The 22595-nt window shown below is 46.4% G+C and overlaps 3 protein-coding genes across 3 annotated transcripts in view; 2 read left to right on the plus strand and 1 right to left on the minus strand.

The window, feature by feature from the left end:
* The window catches only part of LOC119285219 (OVARIAN TUMOR DOMAIN-containing deubiquitinating enzyme 3-like), a 9553-nt gene extending 6739 nt beyond the window's left edge, over window positions 1-2814 (plus strand). Inside the window, exons 5-8 of the mRNA XM_037564454.1 lie at window positions 947-1052; window positions 1129-1183; window positions 1494-1547; window positions 2178-2814. Of these exons, the coding sequence (XP_037420351.1) occupies window positions 947-1052; window positions 1129-1183; window positions 1494-1547; window positions 2178-2315 (353 nt within the window). The 3' untranslated portion in view covers window positions 2316-2814. The remainder of the gene's footprint in view (window positions 1-946; window positions 1053-1128; window positions 1184-1493; window positions 1548-2177) is intronic.
* An 860-nt stretch (window positions 2815-3674) lies between these two features.
* Window positions 3675-5835, plus strand: LOC119285221 (LIM domain-containing protein WLIM2a-like). Its single transcript, XM_037564457.1, has 5 exons — window positions 3675-4070; window positions 4393-4498; window positions 4599-4636; window positions 4733-4822; window positions 5333-5835. Exons 1-5 carry the CDS (start codon window positions 3939-3941, stop codon window positions 5579-5581), a joined length of 615 nt encoding a protein of 204 aa, XP_037420354.1. The 5' UTR covers window positions 3675-3938; the 3' UTR covers window positions 5582-5835.
* A 147-nt stretch (window positions 5836-5982) lies between these two features.
* Window positions 5983-10629, minus strand: LOC119285220 (cytosolic enolase 3-like). Its single transcript, XM_037564455.1, has 11 exons — window positions 9977-10629; window positions 9464-9535; window positions 9254-9370; window positions 8910-8990; window positions 8494-8570; window positions 8277-8380; window positions 7525-7623; window positions 7353-7438; window positions 7204-7290; window positions 6530-6727; window positions 5983-6386 (listed from the first exon to the last, which is right to left on the minus strand). The coding sequence occupies exons 1-11, from the start codon at window positions 10409-10411 to the stop codon at window positions 6312-6314; spliced, it is 1431 nt and encodes a 476-aa protein (XP_037420352.1). The 5' UTR covers window positions 10412-10629; the 3' UTR covers window positions 5983-6311.
* Window positions 10630-22595: the final 11966 nt, after the last annotated feature.

The following is a 22595-nucleotide window of genomic DNA, read 5'->3' on the forward strand; positions in this document are numbered from 1 at the left end:
TAATGGAGAAGTAAAGTGGGGCAAAAGATCTAAATTCCTGTCATTCGAAACCTATGCGAAAAATAAGAATGAGCTCTAGCCAAGAGTATTAACCAAAAAAGGAGAAGAAAAGTAGATGAACACTGAAATGTACTCCCTCCGTTCCATAATACTTGTCATGGTTGTTGTTCAAATTTGAACTAAAACCACGGCAAGTATTATGGAATTGAGGGAGTAGTTAGGTTTCGGTAGGAGAATCTGGAAAGTAGTCTTTGTATAATCTAAAAAGCTCTATTTCTCTAATAGGACGAATTACATAGTTTAGGTACATAACCGCCATGGCGTGGAACATTCAAAAGCAGATATTATGTGCTGGGTATGTAGTAAAAATAAGTCCATTGCCGTCATGTGATGACGATGAATCCAAGAGACTTTGCTTCAGTAACTAGCAAGGACTCATTGCTATGCTGTAGAGGAGTAACAATCAGGAAGAGCGAATGACTTTGCATATGTATAGACCAGAAAAACGTAGCCATTACAAATATACCCATCAGAAAAATAGTCGTTAGGTCCACAGCCGTTGAAATCATAGCAGTTACAAGTATATTGTTGTTTATATGATATCAATAAAATATAGAATAGTGGAATATGGAGAGTGAAAAATGAAGAGTCCACTGGAGCATGAAGAGATAGTGATAGGAAATATTTTGAAGAGGCTCCCTGTACGAAGATATGGAACACTCAAAAGCTTATCCTGTGGCCAGGGATATGTGAAGAAGAGCTGTACGTTTTTCTTTTGAGTTTACATTGCACATTCTTTACAACTGCCCCATCCTGATAAACCTGAGAGTATCCATCACTCAGCCTTGGAGCTGGCCATATAGTATAATTATTACCATGTCTCCATTGAAAGACAGATTATTCTTGAAATATATTTTTATGATGGAATTTATCTTCAATTTCCTAGACGACCTACGGCTGGCAGTGAAAGAGGTTATATGTGATAACCAAACCGAGCGTCAAAAGTATGAAGAGGCGATTATAGCTATTACAGTGGATGAATCTTTGAAACGGTTAGGTTCCCATAGCTTTTTATTTACTTCGATGTCATTAACTTAGAGATGCTAACGGCTATGCCTGCTGTTGTAGCTACTGCCAAAGGATAAGGCGACCTGATTTCTGGGGTGGAGAGTCAGAACTCTTGGTATGGATTTGATGGTTCTAGAAGTTAACATGCATAGTTGATGTAGGCATCAGTTATTCGACAAATTACATCTGGAGAACATCCGACTTGCACGTACCAGTCATTTTATGTTTTAAGTAGTACAGTTCATGCATCATTCTTCTTTATTAGCGTGATAAAGTCAAAGATATACTTTTGTTTAACTTCTGGATGTTCTAAAGTAGGCCATCCTTTTCTGAGTAGATTGATATTGTATTTGTTGCTTAAATTGTTATATCTGTATACATGGCTCATTCACATAAGATTTTCATCTGGGATCTCCTCTTTCCAGGTTTTGTCTAGACTGTGTCGGCAACCAATCATTATTTACATTCCGGAGCGTGAGGTAAATTCAACCGCCCTAGGTGATGATGAATCTATATGTGTGCAGAGTGGAGAAGGATAATAAAACTTCATCTATATTTAATAATATGGTTGTGACATGATGGAAGCGATTCTCATAACAAATCAATGGAATAGTTGTTCCAACTGATAAGAGAGAAAAACTGAACAAGGGGTTTTGGTAGAATAGTGACTTTAAGAACACCATCATCATCACTATGGGCATTGCATCGTACGTATTATGATAAAAGTTGATCAAATCGGAAGGCACGTGTACTAGCAATTGATAATATGTAGCCAAATTTCCTGGTAATTCAATAACAAAAAAAATAAAGGTCCAGTTGGAACTAGACAATCTGCCTAAAGTTTCCTTGAGAATGGTGTTGAAAACTGAAACTGCATTTTGCGAAGTGCAAATCAAACTGTTTGAAAGATTGGTGAATACCTTTCCTTTTGCGTTTTTTTGATGTTTAAATCGAACTTGTCTTCAAAATGGAAATACTGTGTGGATTATCGCACCATTTTATCTGTTTCACCGCAATCATGTTTTGAGCGTTCTGCTTTGATGGCCTTGTATGTTATGCTTCCTCACTCCATCTCGAACTAAACCTACCATTTTTTTTTTGTGCAACAGTACCGCGGGCGGGGCAACGGGTTTATCCCAATTGCCGAGTACGGGTTGGAGTTTACCAAAGACTCTAAAGAGGGGAAGAAAAGGGTGCCGGTGAGACTGTTATACAGTGGGAAGAACCATTATGATTTGCTGATATAAAATGGGCACATGAGATATGCCCCGACCAAGCATCAGAATACCGGCAGCCACCGCCCATCTGTGGCGCATACACAAATCCCCGTTTTCTTTCCATGGTTACATCCTTCGATCCTGCTAATTAAGCTCCTGTTTGTCAGTTATGATGCTATAACCGCTGTTTCGTCGATCACAGTGATGGGCATTTGGGGAATTTATGGATTTGGGGCTAGAAGAATTGGCACTAACCTGATGACAGCGCCACACGAGCTAACTATGCGCTCAGCTGCATGGTGCAGAGGCCAGTGCTGTTTTGGCAGTGATTTGGTTGGTTGGCGCGGTGCCGTGGAGTTGTTGATTGCGTTTCCGGTTGGTGCCGGGCAGAATAATGGTGCGTTGGTCGCACTCGCACTCGCACTCGGTGGTTGACGACGGGACTTGCTTCAAACCCAATCATTATGTGAGTACGTGATGGTTATTAGGTATACTCGTATATGATTTTGCAACGCACTGCTGACCGGAATGATGTCTTCCTTGGATGAGCTGTACGGGCGTGTTTGGTATCAGCTCAGCATATTAGGGGTACCGTCCGGTCCACTGGTCCAGTGAGCAAATTTGGTGGCTATTACGGGCACAATCCAGTACGCTCCTAACCACGCTTGAACCGGGCGTTACGAAATTGAGCTGTGGCCTGCCCGTATATCGTGTAAGCACAGACAGGCCACGCAGGAGCAAATAAATGAGCAAAAGTAATCCGTTTGCTAAGCTAGACCGCCCCCGTGCGTGCTTGCGCAGTTGGCACCGGCCCCACGCCTCAGCCTCTTCCGTTTAGGCGGGGTAGGCCGAGCTTAGCCTGTGCATGCAACAAAAACACGGCCTTGCCCTCTCGCACCGCAATAAAATACGTAGCAGTGCGCTGTTTGTTTGCAAAGATGTAAGCATGCGAACAAGCAGAGTGGTCCGACGAGGCAGCAGGGAAAGAGCTGGCCGACGTGGGCCGCACCGCTGCGGCACCAATTAATATCGCCCCCTACATACATACACATTCCAGCTTCAATCAAAATAATAACCAATAATAATAATAATAAAAGCAACAAATTGCCCAAGAGAACATCTCTCACCTCTCCCCGTCGCAGGGGGGCTGACCGCCGGGCCCCACGCAACGACGCGAATACCCGTAGTCGTAGCCGTTGCTTCTGCGGCACTTCTCGCGCCGGTCAGAGCTCCGTTCTCGTGTGGCTGCCACCAACCGCACAGCCACTGGCAGCCGGACCCCGCGTACTCCCGGGCCCACCGGCAGCCGCGCAGCCGGAGCCACGTTCGCACGAAAGGCTGTAATAATTAATTGCGTATTCGTTAATGAGCAGAGCACTAGCGCGGCCCCTCACCCGCATCTCATCTCTCTTTCCCCCCTTCGCTTCCTTCGTTTGTGCGTTGCCTTTTTCTTTCCGCCGCGGCAACTGTGAGCCGGCCCGATCGAGCCGCCCACCTCGAGAGGCCGCCATAATTCATTCCATCCATTCATCCGCTGCCGCGTATATAAGCGCGGCCATTGGGGCGCTCGTGGGGTGCTCGTCACATCGTCGCATCAGGCGCGCGCAGGCCGAGATCAGATCGGCGGCGGCGGCGGCGACGGCGACGGCGACCATGTTCAGCGGGACGCAGCAGAAGTGCAAGGTGTGCACCAAGACGGTGTACCCCATGGACCAGCTCTCCACCGACGGCGCCGTCTTCCACCGCGCCTGCTTCAAGTGCCACCACTGCAAGTCCACCCTCTCCGTATGCCATCTCCCCTCCCGCTCTCTTATCTTTCTACCACCTCCAGCCGTCTTGTTCTTGTTCTAGTTCCGGGAGACAGCGAGAGAAAAAGATCGACGGATGGATGTCAACGGTCCATGGATCTGTAGAATGAAATGCGATGCCAGATCTGCGGACTGCTCCGCCGCACGGATCTGGCGCTTGAATTTCGTGTCAGAATCTTGTGTCTAGGAAGGATAGGGGATCATCGCGGCTTTGTCCAATTCGCATTCTCTGCCTTTGGTAAGAACAAGACCAAGAGAAATAACAATCTGTCTGGATATCTTGTTTTGCTGTTTGACAGTTTAGCAGCTACTCCTCCTTTGAAGGAGTGCCCTACTGCAAGCCCCATTTCGCGCAGCTGTTCAAGGAGACCGGGAGCTACAACAAGAGCTTCCAGTCACAATCCCGTAGGTTTCCATTCAATACTAAGTAATCTGCAAGCATGGCAAAAGTCGTTACTGTTTTCTTTATCAAATGTGTCCTGATCCTTGGCTTTGTTTCCTTCAGCCGCGAAATCTGCGACGGAGAAGTTGACTCCTGAGCTGGTATGTACTCCCATATAGGGTGCATGTATCTATATGTGTCTTGTCTCTTTGCTGCCCTGCGATTCGGTTAGTCTTATGTGGAATGTGCTGTTTCAGACCAGATCGCCAAGCAAAGCTGCGGGCATGTTTTCGGGAACGCAGGACAAGTGCGCCACTTGTGGTAAAACAGCATACCCTCTTGAGAAGGTAATATCACCGAGTATACCATATTTGTTTTGTTTTGTGATCTAGGCGTCAGCATAGCTCGCTTAGATGTCTCAGAATTTTGTCATTTCACGAAACAATTGATGTTTCAGAATGTGAAAACTGTCGGATTGACCGTTTTGCAATTCAACACAAGGGGTTAATTTACTTGCACATTGGACATAGTTGTGTAGCCTTCACTTTACTCTGTGTTCCTAAATATAAGATGCTTTGGCAGTTCAATTTGAACTGCCAAATCGTTTAACATTTAGAAACAGAGGTACTCCCTCCGTTCGGAATTACTTGTCGCAGAAATGGATGTATTTGGATGTATTTTAGTTCTAGATACATCCATATTCGAGACAAGTAATTCCGAACGGAGGGAGTAGTACCTTTTAGGCAGCCAACTTCCATCATAATTGTCTTGAATCATCAACTTCCTTCTCAGTTATATCCTAAAGCCTCAAGAACATGCAGATGACTCATGCCTAGTTGTTAAACTAAATCTTGCAGGTGACAGTTGAAGAGAAGTCCTACCACAAGTCCTGCTTCAAATGCTCTCATGGAGGCTGCGCCCTCTCGCCGTCCAACTACGCGGCCTTGGAAGGCATCCTCTACTGCAAGCACCATTTCTCCCAGCTTTTCAAGGAGAAGGGGAGCTACAACCATCTGATCAAGTGCGCATCGGTCAAGCGCGCAGCAGAGGCGCAAACAGCACAGGCGGCGGCACAAACAGCTCCGGCGGCTGCTGAATCCTCCTGATTATGCTGCCATCTTCATAGTGGGCTTTGAGGGCGAAAGTTTGGAAAGCGCCTCTTTTTTTACGATTGTAACCTGCTGTGTGCTGTGTTCTAGCTCTGGGGATACCAGGACTATATTTCGTGTCCCCATACGTGGCTAGCTCGATCACGTTGTTGAACCATGGAGTTGAATGTCATTTCGGAAGAAATTGTTGTGCATCAAGTACTGTGTGCTTTTTTCTGTTCCTTGATATAAGGAGTTCTTTGTGTGCCTCAGTGCTTTGATACTTCAGCACACCATTTTGCTGTCTGGTTTGATATTTGCTCGACTGTTCCACAATTTCTACCATATTATAATAAGCTGAGCTCACGCAAACTGCTCTCAGTAGAACAAACACTTTGGACTAACTATATCTGAACTACTTTAAACGCAAAACTTGGAGTGCATTGGAACTGTGTATATTGTACAAATGAAAAACTCTACTCCTTCAAACCCATTCTCAAATTCATGTATCTTGTGCACGATCCATTCCATACCACATATAAATGAAAAGGGAAAAAAGGCATAGCTCAACATCTATCAAAAGTAAAGTCCCAGCAGTTCAGCCACTGCACCTAAGAAACCAATGTGTGCCTGAAAGTTTCCCCAGTTTGTTAAGCTACCCTCTTTCCTTGCCTTTGCTGAGCCAGCACAAAACACATTTCTACAGAACCCCCCCGGACCGCATCAACGGAATCCAGTGAGCCACGAGTCAGCCCGCGGTAGTTCTCCAATTTTCGCCAGCGTAACCCCCTTCGCCTCCAAGTTCTTCCTCTATTCTTAGAAGCTGCAAACACAATGCACACAGTCATCAAAAACCATTCAAGACAAATTAAGAAGCTGTTTAGAATGACCATATGGTACTATGACTTCAGACCAATACTTTGGTGCATGTATCCACATAAAAGGCAGCAAGCATTCAACAGAAACCTGATTGTATTTCGTGAGGCACTCTCCACGGCAGGGGGCACCAGCTTTGATCTGTCCAGCTGCTGCACCGACAGCCAGGTCGGCGATGAAAGAATCATCCGTGTCCCCAGACCTATGTGACACCATCACACCCCAATGCGCATCCTTTGCCTGTTTCACAGCCTCTATGGCCTCAGTGACAGTGCCCACTTGACTTGCCTACATACACATGATAAGAAAAGGAAACACATAATAAGGTACATGACACAGAGAATCCCTGGACAGTTACAGAAATCAAGAGAGCAAGGAAGAATCAAGGAGGCAAGTACTACATGTGCAACCATGTGGCTCTTGCAACATTATGTGCCTACAATCAGTTCAACTATTAATTGCTCATCTTCGTGAATTCAGGTACTACATTGCATTGTCTGTAAATAAATGCCCTTAAACTCAAATCATGCCATGCAAAATAATAGGCACAAAATGGAAGGAGTGGCATTCAATCAAACAAAGAACCACACTGAGTATCCAGGCACAAAGATTGCTGTGGTTAGTCAAAATCAATTGTGGCTTGTTCCAGCTTAAAAAACGCCTAATTCCAGAGTCTGGTATTGTTAGCCTTCGGGGGCCCAGTAACTTGCACAAAGCAGCAAGTTTATAAACATCAATAAACAAATGAATGATTTGTGACTTACCTTGAGAGTAAGAGCGTCGCAAGTATATTCATTTACTGCCCGCTTAATGCGTTCAGGATCTGACATCAATAAGTCGTCTCCTACAACCTGCAAATGCATTATGGCATGAGCTCCTGACAGAAAATAGAAAATAAAAGCACAATAGGTACCTGACATAGCTCTAGGGTGGTAAACTTTTTCGAGTGCTCCCAGTCATCTTTGTCGAAGGGCTGTTCAATGGAGACAAGTGGGTATTCTAGTGTACAAAAAAGAGGAAATATAAGGTTCATGAAGTCAAAAGATTTTTCTCCCAGAATATGTAAATCCACAAACAAGTGATACCTGAACATAGTTGACTATAAATCTCAATCATATCGTCCCCAGTTTTGAAATTTTGCCCTGATTTCTTTGCAGACTTGAACTCCAGGTCATATTTTTTTCCTGCAAAGAAAAGCATGAGCAAGCAGGGAAGTTAACTCGCGAAAATAGTAAGACTAATTGTTAATAGCCGACAATATATTACCCCCGTCCCAAATTACTTGTCTTGGATTTGACTAGATACGGACGTATCTAACGCTAAAACATGTCTAGATACGGTATCTAGACAAATCTAAGACAAGTAATTCAGGACGGAGGGAGTACATCTGACTGCTATTCAAGCTCACTGTTTCTAGCTTGAATGAAAAAACTCATTGTTTTCCATGTTTCAAGGCCGTACACTTCCAAAAAGTATAATAACAACAGTAAAATAGCAAGAGATTGGTCAAATGGTGCCTGATTGAAAATGCTGATCACAATAGTATGCTTTAACTGGCCCTAGCATATCAAGTTACACTGTTACAGGCAGCGATGGCAGCTGTAAAAATAACAACAATGCAACACAAAGAAGAAGCTGGAAAACACAGTAGACTAAAAACACATCCTTCTTACACAGCAACACTATGGAACTATCTGTGAAATGTACGCCATTACTTGCATTTTCTATTGGGTGTAGTTATGTAGATGCCCAAGATGTTATTCAAAGGAGAATATAAACCATGGTGTTAACAGCTAAGGATATATGGATGATAGAGATTTCACTGATTTATCCTTACCTACACAAAAATCAGTAGCAGCAGCATCAATTGCTAATTTGATCCTTCCATTATATCCAGCTCTATCTATTGCCGCAATGACAAGATCCAAGCCTTCGGTTATACTGAACATTCACCAGACATAGATATGGTATGTTAATATCCATATGTAGGTGCTCAAAAGGGAAACTGAGAAACAAAACACATCAGGAAAAAGTAAAATCAATTCCTTACTTGCCTGGAAATATTAGGAGCAAATCCACCATCATCGCCAATGTTGCAACTGTCTGAACCATACTTCTCCCATATAATATCCTAACAAATCATTAGTGAAAATCAGCAAATATTTCTGTGCAGAACTGCGTTCTAAAAACAAAACTTTCAAACAGCTGGACAGCCAATGTTTAAGCAATTTCTCTGTTTTGGCTTAGTAGCAATCACCGAGAAAAATCAGTGCCATAAGAAGACATAAAAGAGAGTTGGCAAGCTAGCATAAGGCGTTAAGTTTTCGTGGAAACACAATGTTCCTAGAATGTTTGATGGGAAGGTAGCAGGTTGGTCCAAATACTAGACAACACGCACATAGCCAAGAAAGTGTGCACGGTGTTATTATCGAAGTATATCTGTGAAGCAGTTTGTTAAAACGGAGGGTACCTTCAGATGATGATATGTCTCTGAACCCATCTGCATTGCTTCTTCAAAGTTTTTGGCACCGATTGGAAGGATCTTAATTTCCTACAGAAACGTAAACTTTACTTCAAAGTACTACGCAGAAAAAATAAATACAGTATATTGATATGTCAAACTACATGTAGCATATATTACAGTAAGAAACAAGGTAGTAACAATCTCAAACTCTGCAAAGTTTTGGGGTTTATAGAAAAGCCTAAGAGAGTGTTCTTAGCAGTCTATTTGCAAAAAAAGAAAAAGAGTGTTCTCAGCAGTCTGCAAAGCAAATTTTATTACAAAAGGTAATCCTAAATGTGAAGTGGAAATACTTGAATGGGAAGATTATTTCCAGCATGGGTTCCACCATTAATGACTGTAATTGCTGGGACGGGAAGCGTCGTTGCGCTTTTACCAACAAGATCTGCTATATGCTTGTACAGCGGAACCTGCACAGAAATAGGCAAACAACTATAAGAATTTGTGTTATCGTCACAGATTCAATTTTCACCTAAGACCCAGATAAAGAATATAAGTGATACCTCTTTCTCAGCAGCACCAGCTTTACAAGCTGCAATTGATACGGCCAGCATAGCATTCGCTCCAACCTCAGTCTGAACATGGTTGTCACAATTAATTAGTTACTTTGTATGCAGGATGTGTTGCATGGTGCCCTCCAACCAGAGAGGACAATGCACATCCACAGAAACTTTTGTGAACTACACAATCGTACTAAATTGAGATACTCTTGTTTTGGTACAAAAAAATTGAGATACTAGTAAACTAGTATTCATTACAACCATCGAAAATGGCACAGCATTATTTCCAGCAGGGAAGCCTAAAATGAAGCTAGCCGGTGCCCAATATTGCCACCGTGTAGCAGAGCACACAATTGGAGTATGTGGTTAGGGGAAACACCTAGAGACAGCATAACAACATCCTCATATAATACGGAGTAATTCATTATCATATCTACACAAATAGAGCTTGGAAATGCAGGAACAGATCAACAGTAGAGAATGAGAGAAGGAATAATCGGGGTTTCGGCGATGTACCCTGTGGTGCGCCTTGTCCAAGTCCATGATGGCCTGGTCGATCTGCGCCTGCTGCTGCGGATCCATCCCCACGAGCGCCTCCGACACCTTGCCGTTGATCAGCCGCACCGAGTCGGCGACCGCCTTGGCGAGGAGCCTCCGCTTCTCGACGTCCCTCGTGGCGTCGACCGCGGCGCCCTCGGGGGCTCCCGGCCCTGCCGCGGACGCGCGGTGCACGGCCTTGTTGGTGTGCAGGTCGACCTCCACCGCGGGGGCGCCGCGGCTGTCCAGGATCTGCCGCGCGCACACCCGCGTGATCACGGCCGGCGCCGCCCGCCGCATGTGGGTGGAGATGAAGAGCACCGGGTCGGCGGCCTTGGCGCGGACGGCCGCGTTCACGGCCTCCTCGATCTTGCGCGGGAGCAGGTGCTTCTCTAGGTACTCCTGCACCGACATGGCTGCAGCGTGGTCTGCTCCACTGACCACGCTCCTCTCCGGGCACTCTGCGCCCGCGATTCTGCTCGGCTTGTTAGGAATCGTGACGAATTGCGCCTAGGAAGAAGACCAGACCAGCACGCTGTGGTTTTTCCTTTTTCTTTTGAGGGGTAAGGGCGTAAGACCAGACCATTGATGCCTGACGGCGGCACAATGAAGGCGCCGCGACGCGCGTCCCGTCCTCACCCGTCACGCGTTGCCCGGCATGCAGCCTCTCGCCGGCCTCGCTCGGCTATAAAAGGCGACGTCCCCGCCGGTGGACGGCGCAGTTCTCAGTTCCCCTACTTCGACACACAAAAGCTACACTCTCCCCATCTTCCCGCCTTCCCGCCGACGAACAGATGGCTGAGAGGTTTCCAGGCGACGGCGGCGCGGCGAACGGCTTCGACCGTCGCCACCTCCAAGAGCCGGAGGCGTGCCTCCTCTACGAGGCCGAATACTCGGCGCCCCCAGACATGCGGGTGCCGGGGACGTGGAGGCTGAGCGGCGGTGGCGTCCCGGTGCCACATGTGTTCGAAGGGGCGGCGCGGCGGGTCGAGATCGCCCGCATCCGCTCGTCCCTGTCGGAGGAGCAGCGGAACGAATCGCGGTACGCCGCCGACAGCCACATCATGTGGTCCATGTACTTCACGCGCCGCCGCGAGGAGCAGATTGCCTCCACCAACAACGTCATCCCCCGCGATCGTCTCAACGCCGACGGGCGACGCGAGTGGTGGGGTGTGCCTGGTCGCACCCTCAAGGCCGTCCTCGACCACATCGAGACCGGCAATGTGCCGCGCCTCGAGTACCCGCCGCGGTCATCCTTCTCTCGCCGTGGCAGCTCCTGGACGCCGCGTCGGATGAAGGCGGGGTCGTCCTCGTCGTCGGGCTCCGGCTCGCCGGCCCTTTGCCCCGTCAAGCCCGAGCCGGAGGAGACGCCGCTCGGGCGCCGCACTCGCAGCGACGCCCTCGTCATCAACGACGGTGCCCGGCCGCCCCTGCCTGGTCCGGCACCGGCGAGGCGCTCCCTCCGCCTGGTCCGGCCGAAGCCCGAGCTGGGGCTGCTCCCCGTGCCGGAGCACGTCGACATGGTGGCCCCGACGACGCGACCGCCCACAAGTGAGCGAAGGAGGACTACGTTCGCGAGCAGGTGCGCCGCCAGCGCCGGGCGTACCTGGAGCTCCAGGCCCGTCTCCGCGGCCGCGAGGAGAGCGGTGTCATCGTCCTCGACAGCGACAAGGAGGACGACGTCCAACGCCCCGCCGCGTGTCGGCGACCCCGGCCAGGGCTGCAGCAGGGACGGCGGCAGCGCAGGCGAGGCGCGCGACGACGACGACGGCGGCGACTACACCCGCTTCTACAGGCTTCTCGGCATGTAGGCGACGACGGTGGCTAGGCTTTTATTAGTTTGGTGTAGTTTGCATTTTTTTTATTTTTTATACAAATTTCAGTGAAGTATCGCCGAGTTCGTGCAAAAGTCGTCGAGTTTGCAAAAAATTGAACGGAATATCGCTGAACCCACGGCGACCTGTGGGCCGACGACTGGGAATGAAGTCGGCCCCAGGGGCCAATCTAGCACCAGTTCATTCCTAGGCCGCTCTTTTTTGGCGCCCTGGGGGGCCGAACGGCTGGAGATGCTCTAAGGCTAAGCTTTAATGTTAGGGGTTTGATGCCGCCGGGACGCCCTCGCCCCATCTCCACCCGCACATCGCCCCGCCGCTGATAATGGCCGGATCCAGCTGCCGTCACTCCCCACCGTCCATCCCTAGTGTGGATCCACGCTGCCATGCCGTCCCGAGCCCGTGGCCGTGGCGACGCATCCTCCTCCTGCGACGACGCTTCATCCTTCCGCGTCGACGCACCCCTCACCCCTGGCCTCTCGCCGTTGCCGCCGTCGCAGCCGAACTACCTCGAGTGTGGCAGCACCAGTGGGGGACGTGGGACGCAAATATCACTGACCGCAAGACCCGCGAGAGTATTTGGATTGGCTCCTCCCACTCCCGGTGAAGGAGGCGCACGAATGCCACATTATGTCGGTCTGCCTCCACGATGCCAACAACCAGCTGAACTTCTCCAACGGCCTGTCGTAGTTGGCGCCCGTCAACCCCTGGTTAGCCACCGCACAGGAGATGCAGGAAGACCGGGAGGCTAGGGAGCGCCTCGAGGCGAAGCAAGCCGGCGAAGCATACATGGCGGAGCTCCGCCACAGATACCCGGAGCACGTCGAGACGGAGCACTGTATGTAAGCAGTACGCGACTGGGGCAAGGGAGGTCATTGACCTTTGCTCCATGACTCCGACGACACGGCGCTTACCAAATCGGACTGGGAGAGCGATTAGCGAGTAGTTTTAGTGAGTTTTTATGCAATCTAGTCTAATCTTCATTCAAGTTATGTAAAATATTTCGAATCAAGTTTGGTGTAGTAGTTTGAACCAAATTTGCACCGAATTTGTATTGATTTTTTTAGGGAGTTAAGTATTGGGGATCGGTTAGAAACGACAGGGGGGCAACCCCTTTCGTTTCAAAAAAAGGTACTTGGTCGTATCGTCCTCTAATTTTTTGGGGATCGGTTGGAGATGCTCTTACTATTGGGGAACGCAGTAATTTCAAAAAATTTAATACGCACACGCAAGATCATGGTGATGCATAGCAACGAGAGGGAAGAGTGTAGTCCACGTACCCTCGTAGACCGTAAGCGAAAGCGTTATGACAACGCGGTTGATGTAGTCGTACGTCTTCACGATCCGACTGATCCTAGTACTGAAAGTACGGCACCTCCGCGATCGGCACACATTCGGCTCGATGACGTCCCACGAACTCACGATCCAGCAGAGTGTCAAGGGAGAGCTTCGTCAGCACGACGACATGATGATGGTGGTGATGAAGCTACTGGCACAGGGCTTCGCCTAAGCACTACGACAATATGACCGAGGTGGATTATGGTGGAGGGGGGCACCGCACACGGCTAAGGGATCAATGATCAACTTGTGTGTCTATGGGGTGCCCCCTGGCCATGTATATAAAGGATGGAGGAGGAGGAGACCGGCCCTCATAGGGCGCGCCCAAAGTGTGGAGTCCTACTAGGACTCCTTAGTCCTAGTAGGATTCCACCTCCTACATGGAATAGGAAAAAGGGAAGGGAGAAGGAGAAGAAAGGAAGGGTGCGCCCCCTTTCCCTAGTCCAATTCGGACCAGTCCATGGGGAAGGGGCGCGACCACCCTTGAGGCCTTTATCTCCTTTCCCGTATGGCCCATTAAGGCCCAATACGAATTCCCGTAACTCTTCGGTACTCCAAAAAAATACACGAATCACTCGGAACCTTTCCGATGTCCGAATATAGCTTTCCAATATATCAATCTTTACGTCTCGACCATTTCGAGACTCCTCGTCATGTCCCCGATCTCATCCGGGACTCCGAACAAAATTCAGTCATCAAATCACATAACTCATAATACAAATCATCACAGAATGTTAAGCATGCGGAGCCTACGGGTTCGAGAACTATGTAGATATGACCGAGACTCATCTCCGGTCAATAACCAATAGTGGAACCTGGATGCTCATATTGGTTCCTACATATTATACGAAGATCTTTATCGGTCAAACTGTTGGGAAACGTAGTAATTTCAAAAAAAAATCCTACGCACACGCAAGATCATGGTGATGCATAGCAACAAGAGGGGAGAGTGTTGTCCACGTACCCTCGTAGACTGAAAGTGGAACCGTTAGCACAACACGGTTGATGTAGTCGTACTTCTTCACAATCCGACCGATCAAGTACCGAACGCACGTCACCTCCAAGTTCAGCACACGTTCAGCCCGATGACGTCCCTCGAACTCCGATCCAGCCGAGTGTTGAGGGAGAGTTTTGTCAGCACGACGGTGTGGTGATGATGATGATGTTCTACCGACGCAGGGCTTCGCCTAAGCACCGCTACAATATTATCGAGGTGGACTATGGTGGAGGGGGGCACCACACACGGTTAAAAGATCAACTGATCAACTGTTTTGTCTCTAGGGTGCCCTCTGCCCCCGTATATAAAGGAGCAAGGGGGGGGGGGTGCGGCCGGCCAGGAGAGAGGGCGCGCCAGGAGGAGTCCTACTCCCATCGGGAGTAGGACTCCCCCCTTTCCTAGTTGGATTAGGACTTGGGAGGGAGAAAGACGAGGGAGAGAGGAAGGAAGGGGGGCGCCGCCCCCCTCTCCTTGTCCTATTCGGACTAGGGGGGAGGGGCGCGCGGCCCAGCCCTGGCCGCCTCTCCTCTTCTCCGTAAAGGCCCACTAAGGCCCATTAACCTCCCGGGGGGTTCCGGTAACCTCCCGGTACTCCGGTAAAATCCCGATTTCACCCGGAACACTTCCGATATCCAAACATAGGATTCCAATATATCAATCTTCATGTCTCGACCATTTCGAGGCTCCTCGTCATGTCCATGATCACATCCGAGACTCCGAACAACCTTCGGTACATCAAAACATATAAACTCATAATATAACTGTCATCGAAATGTTAAGCGTGCGGACCCTACGGGTTTGAGAACTATGTAGACATGACCGAGACACGTCTCCGGTAAATAACCAATAGCGGAACCTGGATGCTCATATTGGCTCCCACATATTCTACCAAGATCTTTATCGGTCAGACCGCATAACAACATATGTTGTTCCCTTTGTCATCGGTATGTTACTTGCCCGAGATTCGATCGTCGATATCTCAATACCTAGTTCAATCTCGTTACCGGCAAGTCTCTTTACTCGTTACGTAACACATCATCCCGCAACTAACTCATTAGTTGCAATGCTTGCAAGGCTTATAGTGACGTGCATTACCGAGTGGGCCCAGAGATACCTCTCCGACAATCAGAGTGACAAATCCTAATCTTGAAATACGCTAACCCAACAAGTACCTTCGGAGACACCTGTAGAGCACCTTTATATTCACCCGGTTACGTTGTGACGTTTGGTAGCACACAAAGTGTTCCTCCGGTAAACGGGAGTTGCATAATCTCATAGTCATAGGAACATGTATAAGTCATGAAGAAAGCAATAGCAACATACTAAACGATCGGGTGCTAAGCTAACGGAATGGGTCAAGTCAATCACATCATTCTCCTAATGATGTGATCCCGTTAATCAAATGACAACCCATGTCAATGGCTAGGAAACATAACCATCTTTGATCAATGAGCTAGTCAAGTAGAGGCATACTAGTGACACTCTGTTTGTCTATGTATTCACACATGTATTATGTTTCCAGTTAATACAATTCTTGCATGAATAATAAACATTTATCATGATATAAGGAAATAAATAATAACTTTATTATTGCCTCTAGGGCATATTTCCTTCAGTCTCCCACTTGCACTAGAGTCAATAATCTAGTTCACATCGCCATGTGATTTAATACCAATAGTTCACATCACCATGTGATTAACACCCATAGTTCACATCGACATGTGACCAACACCCAAAGGGTTACTAGAGTCAATAATCTAGTTCACATCGCTACGTGATTAACACCCAAAGAGTACTAAGGTGTGATTATGGTTTGCTTGTGAGAGAAGTTTAGCCAACAGGTCTACCACATTCAGATCCGTAAGTATTTTGCAAATTTCTATGTCAACAATGCTCTGCACGGAGCTACTCTAGCTAATTTCTATCACTTTCAATATGTATCCAGATTGAGATTTAGAGTCATCTGGATCAGTGTCAAAATTTGCATCGACGATAGTGGTAAATCGGTAAGAGACATCATAGATCACACCATATCTAATAAAGTACGGTTACGACGTTCGGACACACCATTACACTGTGGTGTTCCAGGTGGTGTGAGTAGTGAAACTATTTCACATTGTTTTAACTAAAGGCCAAACTCGTAACTCAAATATTTTACTTCTGCGATCATATCGTAGAAACTTTTATTTTTGTTACGATGATTCTCCACTTCACTCTGAAATTCTTTGAACTTTTCATGTTTCAGACTCGTGTTTCATCAACTAGATATACTCATATATGCTCAAATCATCTGTGAAGATCAGAAAATAATGATACCTGCCGCGAGCCTCAATATTCATCGGACCACATACATCAGTATGTATGATTTCCAACAAATCTGTTGCTCGCTCCATTGTTCCGGAGAACGGAGTCTTAGTCATCTTGCCCATGAGGTATGGTTCGCAAGCATCAACTGATTCATAATCAAGTGATTCCAAAAGCCCATCAGCATGGATTTTCTTTATGCGCTTTACACCAATATGACCTAAACGGCAGTGCCACAAATAAGTTGCACTATAATTATTAACTTTGCATCTTTTGGCTTCAATATTATGAAAATGTGTATCACCATGATCGAGATCCAACAAACCATTTTCATTGGGTGTATGACCATAGAAGGTTTTATTCATGTAAATAGAACAACAACTATTCTCTAACTTACATGAATAACCGTATTGCAATAAACATGATCCAATCATATTCATGCTCAACGCAAACACTAAATAACATTTATTTTAGGTTTAACACTAATCCCGAAAGTATAGGGAGTGTGCGATGATGATCATATCAATCTTGGAACCATTTCCAATACACATCGTCACTTCACCCTTAACTAGTCTCTGTTCATTCTGCAACTCCCGTTTCGAGTTACTATTCTTAACAACTGAACTAGTATCAAATACTGAGGGGTTGCTATAAAAACTAGTAAAGTACACATCAATAACATGTATATCAAATATACCTATGTTCACTTTGCCATCCTTCTTATCCGTCAATTACTTGGGGTAGTTCCGCTTCCAGTGACCAGTCCCTCTGCAGTAGAAGCACTCAGTTTCAGGCTTAGGTCTAGACTTGGTTTTTTTTTCACTTGAGCAGCAACTTGCTTGCCGTTCTTCTTGAAGTTCCCCTTTCTTCCCTTTGTCCCTTTACTTGAAACTAGTGGTTTTGTTTACCATCAACACCTGATGCTTTTCTTGATTTCTACCTTCGTCGATTTCAGCATCACGAAGAGCTTAGGAATCGTTTCCGTTATCCCTTGCATATTATAGTTCATCACGAAGTTCTACTAACTTGGTGATGGTGACTAGAGAATTATGTCAATCACTATTTTATCTGGAAGATTAACTCCCACTTGATTCAAGCGATTGTAGTACCCAGACAATCTGAGCACATGCTCACTGCTTGAGCTATTCTCCTTCATCTTTTAGCTATAGAACTTGTTGGAGACTTCATATCTCTCAACTCGGGTATTTACTTGAAATATTAACTTCAACTCCTGGAACATCTCATATGGTCCATGACGTTCAAAATGTCTTTGAAGTCCCGATTCTAAGCCGTTTAAGCATGGTGCACTAAACTATCAAGTAGTCATCATATTGAGCTAGCCAAATGTTCATAACATCTGCATCTGCTCCTGCAATAGTTTTCTCACCTAGCGGTGCATCAAGGACATAATTCTTCTGTGCAGCAATGAGGATAAACCTCAGATCACGGATCCAATCCGCATCATTGTTACTAACATCTTTCAACTTAGTTTTCTCTAGGAACATATCAAAAATAAAACAGGGGAGCTAAACGCGAGCTATTGATCTACAACATAGATATGCTAATACTACCAGGACTAAGTTCATGATAAATTTAAGTTCAATTAATCATATTACTTAAGAAGTCCCACTTAGATAGACATCCCTCTAATCCTCTAAGTGATCACGTGATCCATATCAACTAAACCATGTCCGATCATCACGTGAGATGGAGTAGTTTCAATGGTGAACATCACTATGTTGATCATATCTACTATATGATTCACGCTCGACCTTTCGGTCTCAGTGTTCCGAGGCCATATCTGTTATATGCTTGGCTCGTCAAGTCTAACCTGAGTATTCCGCGTGTGCAACTGTTTTTGCACCCGTTGTATTTGAACGTAGAGCCTATCACACCCGATCATCACATGGTGTCTCAGCACGAAGAACTTTCGCAACGGTGCATACTCAGGGAGAACACTTGTACCTTGATAATTAGTGAGAGATCATCTTATAAAGCTACTGTCGAACTAAGCAAAATAAGATGTATAAAAGATAAACATCACATGCAATCAAAATATGTGACATGATATGGCCATCATCATATTGTGCCTTTGATCTCCATCTCCAAAGCATCGTCATGATTTCCATTGTCACCGGCATGACACCATGATCTCCATCATCTTGATCTATATCAATGTGTCGTCACATGGTCGTCTCGCCAACTATTGCTCTTGCAACTATTGCTATCGCATAACGATAATGTAAAGCAATTATTTGGCGCTTGCATCTTATGCAATAAAGAGACAACCATAAGGCTTCTGCCAGTTGCCGATAACTTCAACAAAACATGATCATCTTATACAACAACTTATATCTCATCACGTCTTGACCATATCACATCACAACATGCCCTGCAAAAACAAGTTAGACGTCCTCTACTTTGTTGTTGCAAGTTTTACGTGGCTGCTATGGGCTGAGCAAGAACCGTTCTTACCTACGCATCAAAACCACAACGATAGTTTGTCAAGTTAGTGCTGTTTTAACCTTCTCAAGGACCGGGCGTAGCCACACTCAGTTCAACTAAAGTTGGAGAAACTGACACCCGCTAGTCACCTGTGTGCATAGCACAGCGGTAAAACCAGTCTCGCGTAAGCGTACACGTAATGTCGGTCCGGGCCATTTCATCCAACAATACCGCTGAACCAAACTGTGACATGCTGGTAAGCAGTATGACTTATATCGCCCACAACTAACTTGTGTTCTACTCGTGCATATGACATCTACGCATAAAACCTGACTCGGATGCCACTGTTGGGAAACATAGTAATTTCAAAAAATTTCCTACGCACACGCAAGATCATGGTGATGCATAGCAACGAGAGGGGAGAGTGTTGTCCACATACCCTCGTAGACCGAAAGCGGAAGCGTTAGCACAACGCAGTTGATGTAGTCGTACGTCTTCACGATTCGACCGATCAAGTACCGAACGCACGGCACCTCTGAGTTCAGCACACATTCAGCCCGATGACGTCCCTCGAACTCCGATCCAGCCGAGTGTTGAGGGAGAGTTTTGTCAGCATGATGGCGTGGTGACGATGATGATGTTCTACCGACGCAGGGCTTCGCCTAAGCACCGCTAAAGTATTATCGAGGTGGACTATGGTGGAGGGGGGCACCACACACGGCTAAAAGATCAACTGATCAACTGTTTTGTCTCTAGGGTGCCCTCTGCCCCCGTATATAAAGGAGCAAGGGGGGGGGGGTGCGGCCGGCCAGGAGAGAGGGCGCGCCAGGAGGAGTCCTACTCCCACCGGGAGTAGGACTCCCCCCTTTCCTAGTTGGATTAGGACTTGGGAGGGAGAAAGACGAGGGAGAGAGGAAGGAAGGGGGGCGCCGCCCCCCTCTCCTTGTCCTATTCGGACTAGGGGGGAGGGGCGCGTGGCCCAGCCCTGGCCGCCTCTCCTCTTCTCCGTAAAGGCCCACTAAGGCCCATTAACCTCCCGGGGGGTTCCGGTAACCTCCCGGTACTCCGGTAAAATCCCGATTTCACCCGGAACACTTCCGATATCCAAACATAGGATTCCAATATATCAATCTTCATGTCTCGACCATTTCGAGGCTCCTCGTCATGTCCGTGATCACATCCGGGACTCCGAACAACCTTCGGTACATCAAAACATATAAACTCATAATATAACTGTCATCGAAATGTTAAGCGTGCGGACCCTACGGGTTCGAGAACTATGTAGACATGACCGAGACATGTCTCCGGTCAATAACCAATAGCGGAACCTGGATGCTCATATTGGCTCCCACATATTCTACGAAGATCTTTATCGGTCAGACCGCATAACAACATACGTTGTTCCCTTTGTCATCGGTATGTTACTTGCCCGAGATTCGATCGTCGATATCTCAATACCTAGTTCAATCTCGTTACCGGCAAGTCTCTTTACTAGTTACGTAACACATCATCCCGCAACTAACTCATTAGTTGCAATGCTTGCAAGGCTTATAGTGATGTGCATTACCGAGTGGGCCCAGAGATACCTCTCCGACAATCGGAGTGACAAATCCTAATCTTGGAATATGCCAACCCAACAAGTACCTTCGGAGACACCTGTAGAGCACCTTTATAATCACCCAGTTACGTTGTGACGTTTGGTAGGACACAAAGTGTTCCTCCGGTAAACGTGAGTTGCATAATCTCATAGTCATAGGAACATGTATAAGTCATGAAGAAAGCAATAGCAACATACTAAACGATCGGGTGCTAAGCTAACGGAATGGGTCATGTCAATCACATCATTCTCCTAATGATGTGATCCCGTTAATCAAATGACAACCCATGTCAATGGCTAGGAAACATAACCATCTTTGATCAACGAGCTAGTCAAGTAGAGGCATACTAGTGACACTCTGTTTGTCTATGTATTCACACATGTATTATGTTTCCGGTTAATACAATTCTAGCATGAATAATAAATATTTATCATGATATAAGTAAATAAATAATAACTTTATTATTGCCTCTAGGGCATATTTCCTTCGCAAACTGCATAACAACATACGTTGTTCCCTTTGTCATCGGTATGTTACTTGCCCGAGATTCGATCGTCGGTATCTCAATACCTAGTTCAATATCGTTACTGGCAAGTCTCTTTACTTGTTCCGTAATGCTTCATCCCACAACTAAATCATTAGTCACATTGCTTGCAAGGCTTATAGTGATGTGGACTATCGAGAGGGCCTAGAGATACCTCTCCGACAATCAGAGTGACAAATCCTAATCTCGGTCTATGACAACTCAACAAGTACCATCAGAGACACCTGTAGAGCACCTTGATAATCACCCAGTTACGTTATGACATTTGGTAGCACACAAAGTGTTCCTCCGTATCCGTGAGTTGCATAATCTCATAGTCATAGGAACATGTATAAGTCATGAAGAAAGCAATAGCAATATACTAAACGATCAAGTGCTAAGCTAACGGAATGGGTCAAGTCAATCACATCATTCTCTAGTGATGTGATCCCGTTAATCAAATGACAACTCATGTCTATGGCTAGGAAACTTAACCATCTTTGATTCAACGAGCTAGTCAAGTAGAGGCATACTAGTGACACTCTGTTTGTTTATGTATCCACACATGTACTAAGTTTCTGGTTAATACAATTCTAGCATGAATAATAAACATTTATCATGAAATAAGGAAATAAATAATAAATTTATTATTGCCTCTAGGGCATATTTCCTTCAGTCTCCCACTTGCACTAGAGTGAATAATCTAGTTCACGTCGTCATGTGATTTAACACCAATAGTTCACATCTTTATGTGATTAGTTCACATCTCCATGTGACTAACACCCAAAGGGTTTACTAGAGTCCATAATCTAGTTCACATCGCTAGGTGATTAACACCCAAAGAGTGATCATTTTTTCTTATGAGAGAAATTTAGTCAACGGGTTTGCCACATTCAGAGCCGTATGTATTTTGCATCTATGTCTACAATGCTTTGCACGGAGCTACTCACTACAAACAAATACACTTCCGTGATGATACGTGTTTGTCATAGTAGGTCATGTTTTCTGTCATGCATGTACATCCATGACAAATTTATGACAGAATCAAGATAGTCATACCTGTGCTGTCGTAGAAGTGTTCCATGACATTACCAAAATTATCATCGCGGAAGTGTCCACTTCCATGACGATAAACCGCGCGTCACAGAAGTGCTTTCGTCAAGGGTGACCGACACGTGGCATCCACCGTAATGGAACACCGTTAAGCTATCGGGTCCGGTTTTGGATCCGATAACCCGTTAACAGCCCCGACCAATGGGGATTTTCCACGTGTAAAATCATCATTGGCTGGAGGAAACACGTGTTGGCTCACCGTTGGGACAGATGTCATCCACTCATTGGACCCAAAGCTCCTATGATACGTAAACACGTGGCACGGCCCAACAAAGGTCCATTCCTGTGAAAAAGCCTGCCCGTTTGACTTGGTTAAAAGGTGGCGGGCCGGCCCACGACAAGCCTGTTAACGGCTTGTTCACCTATAGCCCATTTATAGCCCGCTAACTCAGGGCCCGTTTACGGCCTATCCGAATTAGGCCCAGTAGCATCATCTGGGCCGTCCAAT

This window comes from Triticum dicoccoides, chromosome 4A (assembly GCF_002162155.2).
Source record: "Triticum dicoccoides isolate Atlit2015 ecotype Zavitan chromosome 4A, WEW_v2.0, whole genome shotgun sequence".
Taxonomy (NCBI): Eukaryota; Viridiplantae; Streptophyta; class Magnoliopsida; order Poales; family Poaceae; genus Triticum; species Triticum dicoccoides.

Coding starts and splice junctions, on each gene's coding strand:
- LOC119285221 (XM_037564457.1), top strand. CDS start 3,939: ATGTTCAGCGGGACGCAGCAGAAGTGCAAGGTGTGCACCAAGACGGTG. Junction 4,071..4,392: donor ACTGCAAGTCCACCCTCTCC/GTATGCCATCTC, acceptor GCTGTTTGACAG/TTTAGCAGCTACTCCTCCTT. Junction 4,637..4,732: donor AGAAGTTGACTCCTGAGCTG/GTATGTACTCCC, acceptor GTGCTGTTTCAG/ACCAGATCGCCAAGCAAAGC.
- LOC119285220 (XM_037564455.1), bottom strand. CDS start 10,411: ATGTCGGTGCAGGAGTACCTAGAGAAGCACCTGCTCCCGCGCAAGATC. Junction 8,571..8,909: donor AGACATATCATCATCTGAAG/GTACCCTCCGTT, acceptor ATGATTTGTTAG/GATATTATATGGGAGAAGTA. Junction 6,728..7,203: donor GCGACGCTCTTACTCTCAAG/GTAAGTCACAAA, acceptor ATGTGTATGTAG/GCAAGTCAAGTGGGCACTGT.